Source organism: Monodelphis domestica, chromosome 4, assembly GCF_027887165.1.
Source record: "Monodelphis domestica isolate mMonDom1 chromosome 4, mMonDom1.pri, whole genome shotgun sequence".
Lineage (NCBI taxonomy): Eukaryota > Metazoa > Chordata > Mammalia > Didelphimorphia > Didelphidae > Monodelphis > Monodelphis domestica.
This window is the reverse complement of record NC_077230.1, coordinates 16,807,474-16,819,852: the sequence shown is the minus strand read 5'-3', so window position 1 is coordinate 16,819,852 and position 12,379 is coordinate 16,807,474. Positions and strand designations below refer to the sequence as shown.

Below are 12,379 nucleotides of genomic sequence, written 5' to 3'. Positions count from 1 at the left end.
GTTCTTTGAGGGTGAGAAGCATTTGTTTTTGCCTTTGAATATAAAAGATCTTAGCACAAGGCACTGTGCTTAACAAAAATTGACTGAGGCCAGTTGAATACATTTGGAATAGGTCACAGGATGAGAACATTTTCTGGGGATCATTAAAGAAAGAGCCTAATTAATAAGCTTTATTTATTTTAGGGGGAAAAAAGACAACTGACCATTCTCAAGAGGGACTTTGAACAGTGTGGGTGGGGTTAGGATGAGGGCAAAAAATCTAGGATGCAAAAAGTTGTTTCTGAGAAATGAGTGTTGTTTGGCAGGATACAGAAAGGAAACAGACATCTGCCAAGTCATCACACTTCCCGGATAGCTGTTGGGTCCCATTTTACTACATAATAAATGGGGCAATGTTAGCGAGGGTGGGGATTATACAATGTTGTCAGCATTCTCACAGAGCGGAGATCCTTATCCACAGGGAAGAAAAGAGAATTAGTAGTGTAGATAGGCCTTAGGAAAATGAACATAGACCAGATTTGGTCCCCTGAGATGAAGGGATAAAAAGGGAAAAAAAGAATATGTCCCTTGAGAAGAGAAAGAATAGACCAACCAAAAGCTAAAGCCATAGATTATCCAATTCGGGACATATGGATGGTACTCCAGGGAGGGAAAATGGAGATTATACTGAGCTACTAATAATGAATGTCCAAAAAACAAAAAGTGAAACAGCTTGAAATTCTGTGTCTAACAAGCAGCTAGCCTAACAAGTCATGTAGCTTCCCCAGCCAGAATAATAAGCACATGGAGATAAGAGGACAAAACAAAAATATTGGGCCAATGGATGCATACTTTGTAGACTGTATCATTCTTAAGGCTGAGCAGGAATAGCATTTGGTTGACTGGAGAGGAAAAAACTCATTCACCAGACTGAGGGGTTCTTTCCGTTTGCCTCTCCCCCAAAGTTGTCAAAACATTCTGCAAAAAAGGGCACGATTTATCCAGATCTGAAGCATAGAAAAAGGCAATTCCTCTATCCTTGGGACTCACTCCCTTTTAGAGTCAGAGCAGATAGAAAAGACCTTTAACATCTCTTCTAAATGCAGGTCCTGGAATTCTTTTTGGATTAAATGCAGTTTTATTCTTCTTAGTGTCATACTCACAGAAGTGATCAACTGAGGAATTAACTTGAAAGGGAAATGTGTGGAACTTGGAAACCACAAAGTCTAGAAAAATGTCTGCATTTTAGGGGTCTTTGCCTATCCAAGTAGCTGAGGAGCTCTAAAAGGAGGGTGGGAGAAAGGACTGGGGGAAAATTCCTAACCAAATTATCTGGGAAATCATCGCCCCTTTTGGTGCTTTACCTTCCCCATTTAGAAAGGTGGCCCAATTTTTTTTTTGGTAATAAAAATAATAGAGGTTTTATTTGTTACATATAACTTCATCTGTATTAACATATATTATAAATTTTAAAAATTATAATGAATGAAGTGACTTTTTTTTAAAACCAAAGAGTGGCCCAATGGAAAAGTCCTGGGTTTGAGTCAGGAAGACCTGAGTTTCAATTCAGCCTCCGAGACTTATAAGTAATGTGATGTTGGGCAAGGCACTCTATATGACCGTGACTCACTATCATCTACCTCTCAGGGTTATTGTGAGCGTAAAGTGAGATTTACAGCGTGCTGTAAAAATGCTAGTCAGCATTATTATGACTTTAGAACCTCTTCTTAGCGGGCTCTAAGGCTCCCATGTTTATTACAAATTTCTAGAATGGGCCACTTTGGTATCAAATTCAGGTCTAATCTCTTTAGATAGAGCCCAAATCCCCAGATTCTGGATCTTTCCCTCCATTCCTCCCAGAACGTACCTTTCTTAGTTTTCATTTCTTCATGGCTCAAGTCTCTTTTATAACAGTCATTTTCAATTCTTTTCAGTTGCATCTGATTTCTTCATGACCACATTGAGGTTTTTCTTTGTAGAGATCCTGAAGTGGTTTGCCATGTCCTTCTTCAGCTCATTTTATAGTAAGGAAACTGAGAGCAAGCACGATTATGTGACTTGTTCAAGATAACCCAGCTGGTAAGTAGCTGGGGCTAGACTTGAACTCTAGAAGATGAGTCTTCCTGACTTTGGGTCCAATTCTCTATGCCACCTAGCTGCCCCAAATAACAGTAATCATAGTTCACATTACAGCACATTGAACATACGTGGTCTCACTTGCTCTTGATGATGACCGTGTGAGGTGGTTGCTATTATTCTCATAGTATACATTGGGGAAATTGAGCCTCAGAGACTAGAAAGAGTCTGAGGCTGGATTGGAACCTAGAACGTTTTGATTTTCGTCTCTAATGCTTTATCTTCTACTTCATAACTGCCTCATTTATCTAACAAGATAGTTGTTGCTAAGTAACCTGGGAAATTAATATCCATTGAAGAGTGATAGTAATAGCTCGCATTTACTCCATATTTTAAGGCTTATTAAACACAGCCCTGTGAAGCTGGTAAGGTTACTGACTTAATTGTATTAGTCTAAACCAGATAGCTATTGGCATGTCAACAGTGTTTTTGTATTCCTAGTGCTTAGCACAGAGCCCAACACACAGTAGGTACTTGATTTTAAAATGCTTGTGAATTGGTTCTAGAGGCAATGCCTTAACCAAGGGAGTTACTTAAATGGTGGGAATTTTGTGACAGGCTTATGGGGGAGAGATAGATAGCACATCACTTGTGTGTTTCTTAAAAGTCTCAGGATCCAAATGTGGTCCAGTGGATAGAATGGCCATGATTGTAAACTGACAACTTTCATTCAATCTATGGTCCCTTTGTTCCTGTTGATTTGTCCACAGTATGTATCAGTAATGGTCTTGGAGAGGTGCCTGAGAGATCAGGTTGTGACTTGCCTATGGTCCCATGATAAATGCCTGAGGTGGGACTTGAACCCAGTTCTTATTGACTTAAAATCTAGCACTCTACCCATGGTTATAGGCTGGAAATAAATAGATTTACTTTCTACTTATCCAAAGAAAAGTATAAATGCTCAAGTGGTGTGAGGGCAGACAGGAGCTATAGTAGATAGGATGCTAGGCTAGAGTCAGGAAGACTTATTTTTCCTGAGTTCAAATCTGGCCTCAAACATTTAGTATCTGTATGACCATGGGCAAATCACTTCCCTCTATTTGCTTCAGTTCCTCATCTATAAAATGAACTGGCGAAGGAGATGACAAACTATTTCAGTATCTTTCCCAAGAAAACTCCAAATGGGGTCCAAAAGAGTCAGGCATGACTGAAATGACTGGAAAACAAAAATATGTATGAAACATTTTGAGGGAAGAGCTAATTTTACCAGGACTTTTGTCACTGTAGTGAGGGAGAACACTGGACTGGGCCAAAAGAGACCTGGGCTGTCTGATTAGGAGCAAGTCACGTAAACCTCTCTTAATTTCAGTTTCTTCATCAAATGGCAAGAATACTTGCACTACCTAGGAGAGTGGTTGCATGGAAAGTGCTTTGTAAACCAGAAAGCTTTCAATCAATACAAGCTGTTGAAAGGAAAATGAGGAAATTCTTATTCTGTCCTCCCTTTAGGCTTCTCTTCAACTTTCTCTCCTCCTACCTGCCCAATTCAGATTCTCAAAACCATTCATTGTCTTCTTTCTTTTCTAAAGCTCCATCAAGTATAATTTAGGCATCAATTGTAGGAGCTAGGCTAGAGGAGCTCTAATTTCTATGATTTTGTGGCCTGGAGGATAAAACAAATAGGCAACACTTTGGAGAACCTTCTCCCAATGAACACTGACCAAGGGAAGCTTTTCAGTAGGTTTAGTTCTTAAAAACATGCTTTGTTCCCATGTAGAGATTAGATTGTGGATGTATGTATGAAGTGCGCCTACAGAAGTAATGATGAGCCTGTTTCCATCAGCCTCCCGTGTAAAGCCTGTAGCATGACTTAATAGTCACCGCCCTACAGAATTTTCATCTTAGCTCCCTTTCCCATGCAATGTTTCTGCCTAGAATAAATGACTAGATCGAGAGAGTTTTGCCTAACGTGATTTCTGGAATTATGTTTTAGCCATTTTTCTGCTACTCCTTTCCACTGACAGGACCATTTCATCTTGGTACTACGCGTAAGAGGAGCTTGAAAAATGAAGAAATACTTAAGAGGCTGCCCCCCCCCCCCTTTATTAAAGGAAAAATGGCCTTTTAAAATACTTAGCCTTTTATTTTACTTTTAAACCCTTATTTTCTGCCTTAGTAACAAGTCTGGGACAGAATGGAAAGGAATAGGCAAATAGGGTTAAGTAACTTGTCCAGGGTCACACAACTAAGAATATCGGAGACTAAAATGCTGAGTATTTAAACACAGGACTCTCTAGTTGGCTGCCTTCTTCAAAGGGTCACTTTTCTGGGTTGGAACCTACCAAGTCTTTTCAGACTTGGACGAAGATAGACCATTTCTCTGTAATTTCTAAAGAGTCTTAGATGCCTGTGGACTCTGAGTTTTAGAGAATTTGTTCTTGGTCAATGAATAACATGGATTAGAAGCAAGACTTGAGGCCAGGTCTTTATGAGTCCAAAGTTGGATCTCTAACCACTAGGTGATGCTACCTGTCCAAAATCATTCTTTTCTGAAAAACAAACTCCGAAATTAGGAATAAATCAGAACAGGTTAGAGAGGGCATTCAACACAATGGATAGATGGTCAGCCTTGGACCCAAGAAGATCCAGGTTCAATTTCTGCCTCTGAGACCCGAGGCAAATCACTTAACACCTCAGTGCCCCAGGCAAATGACTAAGGCTTTCTAAGTCTCTAGGCAAGCTGCAGAGCCAGGAGGGATGGAAAAAATGTCTAAGGGAGTCCTTTTCATCCACAAAATCTCAAGGACCTTCCTGCCCCATCCCACTCCCCTTTCCCCATGACGAATGGAGAAGCATTTATTTGCCAATTACATCTAAATGGCATAGTATTTGCTCATACACTCACATATGAATTAAGCAATTAATTTTCTACTTTTAAATATAATTATGTTATAATTATAACATATAATAAATGATGATATAATATTAATTATAAATATAATAATTATACTTTTAAAATAATTTCATTAATTTCCATATTCTATCCACTTCAAAAAAAGAAACGTGATGTGGGACAAATGTGGGCATCTCTAGTGGAAAGCTTGAAAAACTCTCTACTGCCATCTTGTGGACGCAGCGGTTCCGAAGGGCCAGGAGCGGTCCACGCTGGAGAAAAGAAACAATTCTCTGCGTTCCGCGTCCTGAAGTAGAGGGGAAGAGCGGGGAAAACATAAAGAAGAAATATTTCTTCCTCTGCTTGACCGCTGGCAGGTGGGGTCGAGGCCCTCTGAAGTTGGCATCCCTGGAGAGGAAGCCTTTTTTTATGGTTTGACAGACAGACAGACGGGCCACACACGCCGGACTAAAGTGTGGTTAGCAATTCTTTCTTGGGGCTGTTCAGCCCTTGTGACCTCTCCCTTCCAGAGGGAGCGATGGGAGAGAGGGAGGGGAGAGGGGATGATGCCTGTTTTCACAGCACTCAACATACTGTTTCCTATTGTTTGTCTGTTTGTTTTTCCCATCCTCGACTTTAGTTCTGGTCCCCTCCTCTCCCTGGCAGCCACCCTGGCTGTATGTTGCTTCTGGCTCAGGAGGTGGGCGCGTGTCCCATTCTCTTGAAAGAAAGCCATCTTTGATGAAAAAAGCAACCCCAAACAAAACTCCGTCTCTGATGATGACGGAAGCTTCCTTCCAAGTTGGCTTTATTTATTTATAAGCAGAACTGACAGTCATGGCCCCGTCTGCTTGCTTCAGAGGGTGGATAGTTCTGGCTTGCTCCCTCCTCCCTGCAGCTTCCTTTTTCCTTCTCTTGTTTTTCTCTGCCTGGGGACTCTTCTCAGTCCCTCTAGTGATGGAATGCTGAGCAAAAGCCCTGGGTCTTTGCATTCCCACGCAAAAAGGCTTGAGCTTGGGGGCTAACACACTTTGGGGGAGCTAAAAGAGTGTGGATCAGGATATGAGGCAGAGCAGTCTAGAAATCTCGCTGGAGTTTTCCGGAGAGGATACCGAGGGCTCCATTCTAGCAGCCAACTATATAGTGTGATTGGGGGGGAAGGACTCATTTGTCTCCAAAGACTTCCCTAACTTTCAAAATTTCTACCCACATTTATTCAGGGTCCAGGGATCCCCCAGAGCCTTTCATGGGATTTGTGGGTTCAAGTCTATTTTTAATTATACAAATATATTTCCATTTCTACCATAGTAAATATTGAAAGATTAAACCCACATGAACTGAAGTGGTCCATTTTTAGGAGTACAAAGGGGTTCTGAAGCCCAAAAATTTGTGAACTGTTGATTTAGAGTATTTTTAAAGGACTATATGTGTGTATATCTATGTGCATCTAGACATATATATTTGGGTATATCTAGATATATGTGTGTCTGTATATCTATGTGAATTTAGAGCTCTCTAGACATATACCTGTATGTATATATAAACTCTATACAGGTATTATATAGATCTATGAATACATATATATGCATCTAAACATATATACAGAGATCTGTATCTATTTAGGCACAAGTTTTCCCTTTCTCTCTATAACACCTAAATAGCTGACAGTTATTAGTTTGAATTAGTTCTTCACTTTAGCCAGGTAGTTCCCTAAGCAATGGAACAGGACAGGTCAGTTTGGATGAGGAGAAAAGCTCTAGCCCTGAATCTGGAGACCTTTTCCCCCAGGACTACTGGCTTGAGTTAAAGTGGTACCCAGAGCTGTATCCAGCAATTCTGGTACCCAAAGGATCAGCATAAGATATTTGTCCTCAGAACAAGTTTGTAATTCATCATACAAACCTAAGGATTAAGCCTCTAATTTCACAGGTAGCAGAAACTGCTGGATGAGGAATCTCCCTCTTCTGATGGGCTTCTGTGCCTTCTCTGACTTGCCCAGGGCCACCTGGCCAATATGTGTCAGAGACAGGAATTGAATGGCAGTCTTCCCGTTTCTCAGGGGGCCAGTGTTCAGGGGGATGATGCTCCTGACTTTTCCTATTCACCTGAATTTTTCTAGGCTACTTCTTAAATCTCTTTAAAAAATAATTAACACAAATTTAATTAAGTGGAAAGAGAAGAGAATGGGGGTAGAAAACTCTGTAGCCATGGGTAAACCCTGATATGTGGATGTGAGTGGCAGGAGACAGACAGGGATGTTGGGACACCTTGAGAATACTCGTGGGGAACCTCAGAGGTAGGAGTTTGGACACGTTGAGGCCAGATCTCAGTCAAGCTGTCTGGTAGTTTGGTAGTTTAATTATTCATCTTAACTATGTGTTAAATTCAGTTGTTTCTGATGGGCTAAATGTAAATATAAGAAGTTAAAAAACCATAAAAAAATTTCTTCTGAATTAGAGAAAAACCCCAGCTACTCTAATCTTAATGGGAAGAATATTGTCAATATGAGATCTTCCCACTCTCTCATTGGTTGGTCACCCTCTCTGCTTTGGGGTCATTATAATTCCCAATTTGATGATCATCGCCTTAGATACCCAGAATAATAATAATTAGCATTTATACGGTACTTACCATGTGATAGGCACTCTGCTAAATGCATTACAATTCTCTTATTTGATCCCCACAACAACCTTCAGAGGTAGATGTTATTATAATAGTCATTTTACAGTTACAAAAACTGAGGTTAAGTGACTTGTCCAAGATTAGACAGCTATTAAGTATCTGAGGAAGAACTTGAACTCAGATCTTCCTGACTACAGAGAGAACACTCTATCAGTTGTACCACCTATAGGTGCCTCTAAGAGGAAGACAGGCCAATAATGGTAATCAAAGTTAGAATTAATATCTCCTAAGTTAGGAGAGGGAGGAAAAAAGGAGAGAGAGAAAAGAGAGAGACAGAGACAGAGACAGAGGCAGAGACAGAAACAGAGACAGACAGATAGACAGAGATGGAGAGAGAGAGGAAAGAGAGAGGTGATGAGAGAGAGAGAGAGAGAGAAAAGCAGAGACAGAGACACAGAGAGAGACAGATAGAGACAGAGAGAGAGAAAGAGAGAGATGGAGAGAGAGGAGAGAGAGACAGAGACAGAGACAGACAGAGAGAGAGACACGAAGAGATAGAGAGAGGCGGTGAGAGAGAGAAAGAAGGAAGGAGGGAGAGAGAGAGAAAACATGTATTCATGTTCATATGTTTTAGGTATTGATACAAGAAGATCAATATTCTGTAGACAAATATGTCCACTTTATTCCAGATGTTTTTTATGGCTGTTTCCTATACCTGGAATGCTTTCCCTCCTCATCTTTATCTCTTGACTTCTCTGGCTTTCTTCAACCCTCAGAGAGTTCCATCTCCTCCAGAAAGCCTCTCCCTTACCTCAATTCCAGGGCTTTTCCTCTGAGCTGATTTCTGATTTCTCCTGTGGATAGTTTGCTTACATACATAGCTAGTTGCTTAAATGTTGCCTCCCTCATTAATGGTGAGCTCCTGGAGGGAGGCTGCCTTTTTACCTTTTTTGTATCCCCACAGTTTAGCACAATGCCTGACGTATAGTTGTTGTCTCTCCTGTATTTCCAACAAGATCAATGACATCATGATGAATGATATCTTCACTTACAATAAATGTTTTTTGGACAATATTTCTGACTCCACAGCTTCACAGACTGTGGCACGAGAGCCTCAGGCACTTCATCCAGAGGCTTAGCTCTGAGCCTTTATCAAGGACACACGAAGGAAGAGATGCGTTTCTGCAAGAACCAGCTCATCACTTACCTGCACTAGGTCTGGAGTGAGGCGTTTGGCCTTCAACCATTTCTTGACTCTCTCCGTTTTCCTCAGGACTCTCTCAATGCTGCAAGTTTTGGAGCCCGAAGCAGACGCACAGATTCTCCTATCAGAAAGCTCATGTTGGTATTTGCTTATTAGCCTGGAGATCTCCACTGGGCGCCAGCTTTTGGTATCATCAGAGTAGTTTGCAGGGTAAGTGGAGAAGTAATCAGGAGGAAGTTTAAGGTGGGAAGCAAGCCAGTTGTCAAACCTGTGAAAAAAAATTCCTTTTTAGGATTGGATAACAATGAAAAGGCAACCAGTAGGCACACTGGGGCTGGGAATCAGGAAATTTCATCTTCCTGAGTTCAAGTCTGGTCTCAGACACTCATTAGCTGTGTGACCCTGGAACAATCACTTAGTCCTATTTGCCTCAGTTCCTGATCTGTCAAGTGAGCTGGGGAAGAAATGGCAACTCACTCCAGTATTTTTGCCAAGAAAACCCAAAGGACACAACTGAAATGACTCCATAAAAACTGAATGAAGAGTCGCACATGAGCAGGGGAAGAGGAGAGCCATCATTGGCTCTTTAGAGAATTGATGAAGGAGAGAACTGGAAGGACCTTAGCTGACTCTCCTCTCATTCCCTCCTTCAGCTTTACAGATAAGAGATGTGTCCAGCATCTTATTAGATTGAAAGTTGAATGCTGTCAAGAGGTAGGATTAGCCTTACATGAAAACAAGCCTAGCCCAAACCAAATAAACAGGCAAAGAGGAAGGAGAAAGAGTAGAATGAAACTTTTGTCTGGTTTCCTCTAGATTTGAAACTGGACAACCTGGGTTGAACCTTGCCTCTGACACTCGCCATCTGTGAAAGCTTGGTCAAATAATGGCGCCTCTCTTGGTCTCAGCTTTCTTTTCTGTAAAATGACTGAGAGAGTTGTTAAGGTGCCTTCCTGCTAAGCTAATGGAGGTCCTTCATCTCTAGGGTCCCCAAGACCTCTGTGAAGAAGGGCTGCTTTTCCTTTCCTGGAAATCTTGACCTCTTTGAAAAGAGGGTGTTTTTGCTGACAGCTAAATTCCCAAGTGGGGCTCCAGGAATGGGGAAAGGAAAGAGAATGAAAGAAATCAAATACTCTATCCTGAACAGGTTTTAGGATACTAGTCTTAGAACCCAAGAATGTCAAATTGAGCCAGTGGGCACAGAGAAATTCAAAGTGTGGCTCATGGACCCCTGAAGGTTCCAGAGACTGTTTAAGGGGGGAGTCTTGTGTGGGCAAAACTCTTTTCACCCTCATTCCAATATGCAATCCTTTTCTGACCACATATCTTTGGAGGCCAAACCAAACCAAACCAACAAATGACAACGTATTGAATGCAGAAGCAGATAAGAGAATCTAATTATGTCCTATTAAGCCAGAAATGAAAGATATATGTAAAAATAAGTAAACACGTGAAATAATGTTAAAACGTAATTCTTCTCATTAGTTTTTTTTGTTTTGGAAAATATAGTTATTTTAATAAAATGTTGTATGAATGTGTAATTTTTTGTTAATAAATTAGTAAATTAAATAAAATCCATTTAAAATTTTAATACAGTAAATATCAATAGATATAACATATAAACAAAAGCTTAGGGTCAAGAATGTAAAGGGATCTTGAGATGAAAAAGTCTGAAAATTGCTGATCTAATCCAGTCTCTCCAATTTTATAGAAATATAGAAATGGTATATCAAAACCCAAAGAGATGAAGTGATTTGCTCACAGTCACATACCTGGCCACAGACAAAACCAGGATTAGACAATGCAGAGGCAGGCGGGGTCATAGAGTGGGAAGAGAACTGGATTAGAAGTGAGAGGACTCGAGTTCGAATTTTAGCTATAGCTTACTACATGTGTAATTGAAAATGTCACAACCCATCTGGTATTATCTGTATTAAAAAGAAAAAAGAGAGAGAGAGGTGATCTAGATGATCTCTAAAGTTCTCTCCAGCTCTAAAATCTATGAAATATTTTGGTCAATTCCAAGAGAACTAATGAACCCAAATGCAGATCAAAGCATTTTTTATTTTTAGTTTCTTTTGTAATATGGCTAATATGGAAGTATGTTTGACATAACCTTAGATGTATAATTGAAATCAAAGTGCTTGCCTTCTTAAGGAAGAGGGAAATATTGGAAGGAGAGACAGAATTTAGAATTCAACATTTAAAAATGATTATTAAAAATTCTTTAACATGTAATTGGGACATTTTAAATGGAATTTTAAAAAGGAAATATTTTGGCTAGTGACCTTTTCCTGAACTCTCTGAGGGCACTCTTAGAGCAAATCTCTCTTTGGCAGATCAGAAAAAAGAAACTCTTAAGAAGGCATTTTTGCCCCCAAACTCTGGGGAGGGTAATCCAGTGGTTGAGTTGAAGGTAAGTTTGGGGAAGTGCAGGTGATTTTGGATGCAGGAAAATAAGATCCCAAGGAGAGAGGCAGTATGGTCCAATGGAAGGAGTATTCGATTTATAGTAAGAGAATCTTGGTTTGAATTCTAGTATTACATTTTATTACCTGTGAGTGACTGGTCAAATCATTCAACCTTTCTAGATTCCAATTTTGACTACTATAAAATGAAGGGGCTGATCTAAGATCCCCTCTTGCTTTAACTCTACCATTTAGGCATACTCTCACCAGGATATATTCCACTTGCTGCTGAATATAGGTGTTTAATTGGTTCTTTTTTTAAAAAAGAAGGTAAGGACCTTCTCTTTTAGAATCAATACTAAGTATTGGTTTCAAGGAAGAAGAATGGCAAGGGTTAGTGGTGATTGCCTTGACCAGGTCCTGGTTGGCTCCTACCTAGTTGCCCCAAAACCAAGGATCTTAAGATCTTAGTATCTGAGTCCAGATAGAGAACCAGACTTAGAGATGGGAGTTCAGAGGTTCAAATCTGGACTCAGATACTTCTGGGAAAGTATGACCCTAGGCAATTCAGTTAACCCCCAATTGCCTAGCCATTACTGTTCTTCTGCCTTGGAACCAATAGTACTGATTCTAAGATGGAATGTAAGGATTTGAGGAGGGGGGATGGTGGAAACGAATCTTGGTCTGCCTCAGCAAAAAGAGCTCACACTTTTAGGTAGTGTGCGACAGGAAGCAGTGTGTCACTTCTACAAGGTGTGGTAATATATTTATTCTGAACTCAGTAGAAGCTAGTTTAAGATGCTTCCACACAGGAGATGGGAAAGCCAAGTGAAGGTAGGAAGGCGATGAATACAAAGGGATCACTGTAAAATGGAGATTTGAACCCCAGATTTCAATCCCCAGAAGTCCTTAGTACTTCCCAGAATTCCCTATAATCTCACCCGAGTCCTCACCTGGGAGAGATCACAATTTGTATTTAAACTGGCTGGAACGCCTACTTCCGCCTCTCTCTTCCTCCACTCAGTGATTGCAAGATGTAGTGAGTAAAATGTGAATGGGCTAATCAGCCCTAGACACGTGGTTTATTATTTTGTATCCTTGATTTCTAATGATCGTTAATAAACCTCATAAAATATAATACTTTTATTACAAGAGACTATTTTAACTTTTACATCACTCAATGTCTGGTCTCAAGAT

The 12,379-nt window shown here is 40.4% G+C and overlaps 1 protein-coding gene across 1 annotated transcript in view; it reads right to left on the bottom strand.

The window, feature by feature from the left end:
• DIPK2B (divergent protein kinase domain 2B) overlaps nucleotides 1-12,379 on the bottom strand; it is a 96,036-nt gene that overhangs the window by 41,601 nt on the left and 42,056 nt on the right. Inside the window, exon 3 of the mRNA XM_007493300.3 lies at nucleotides 8,778-9,042. Coding sequence (XP_007493362.2) covers nucleotides 8,778-9,042 — 265 coding nt within the window. The remainder of the gene's footprint in view (nucleotides 1-8,777; nucleotides 9,043-12,379) is intronic.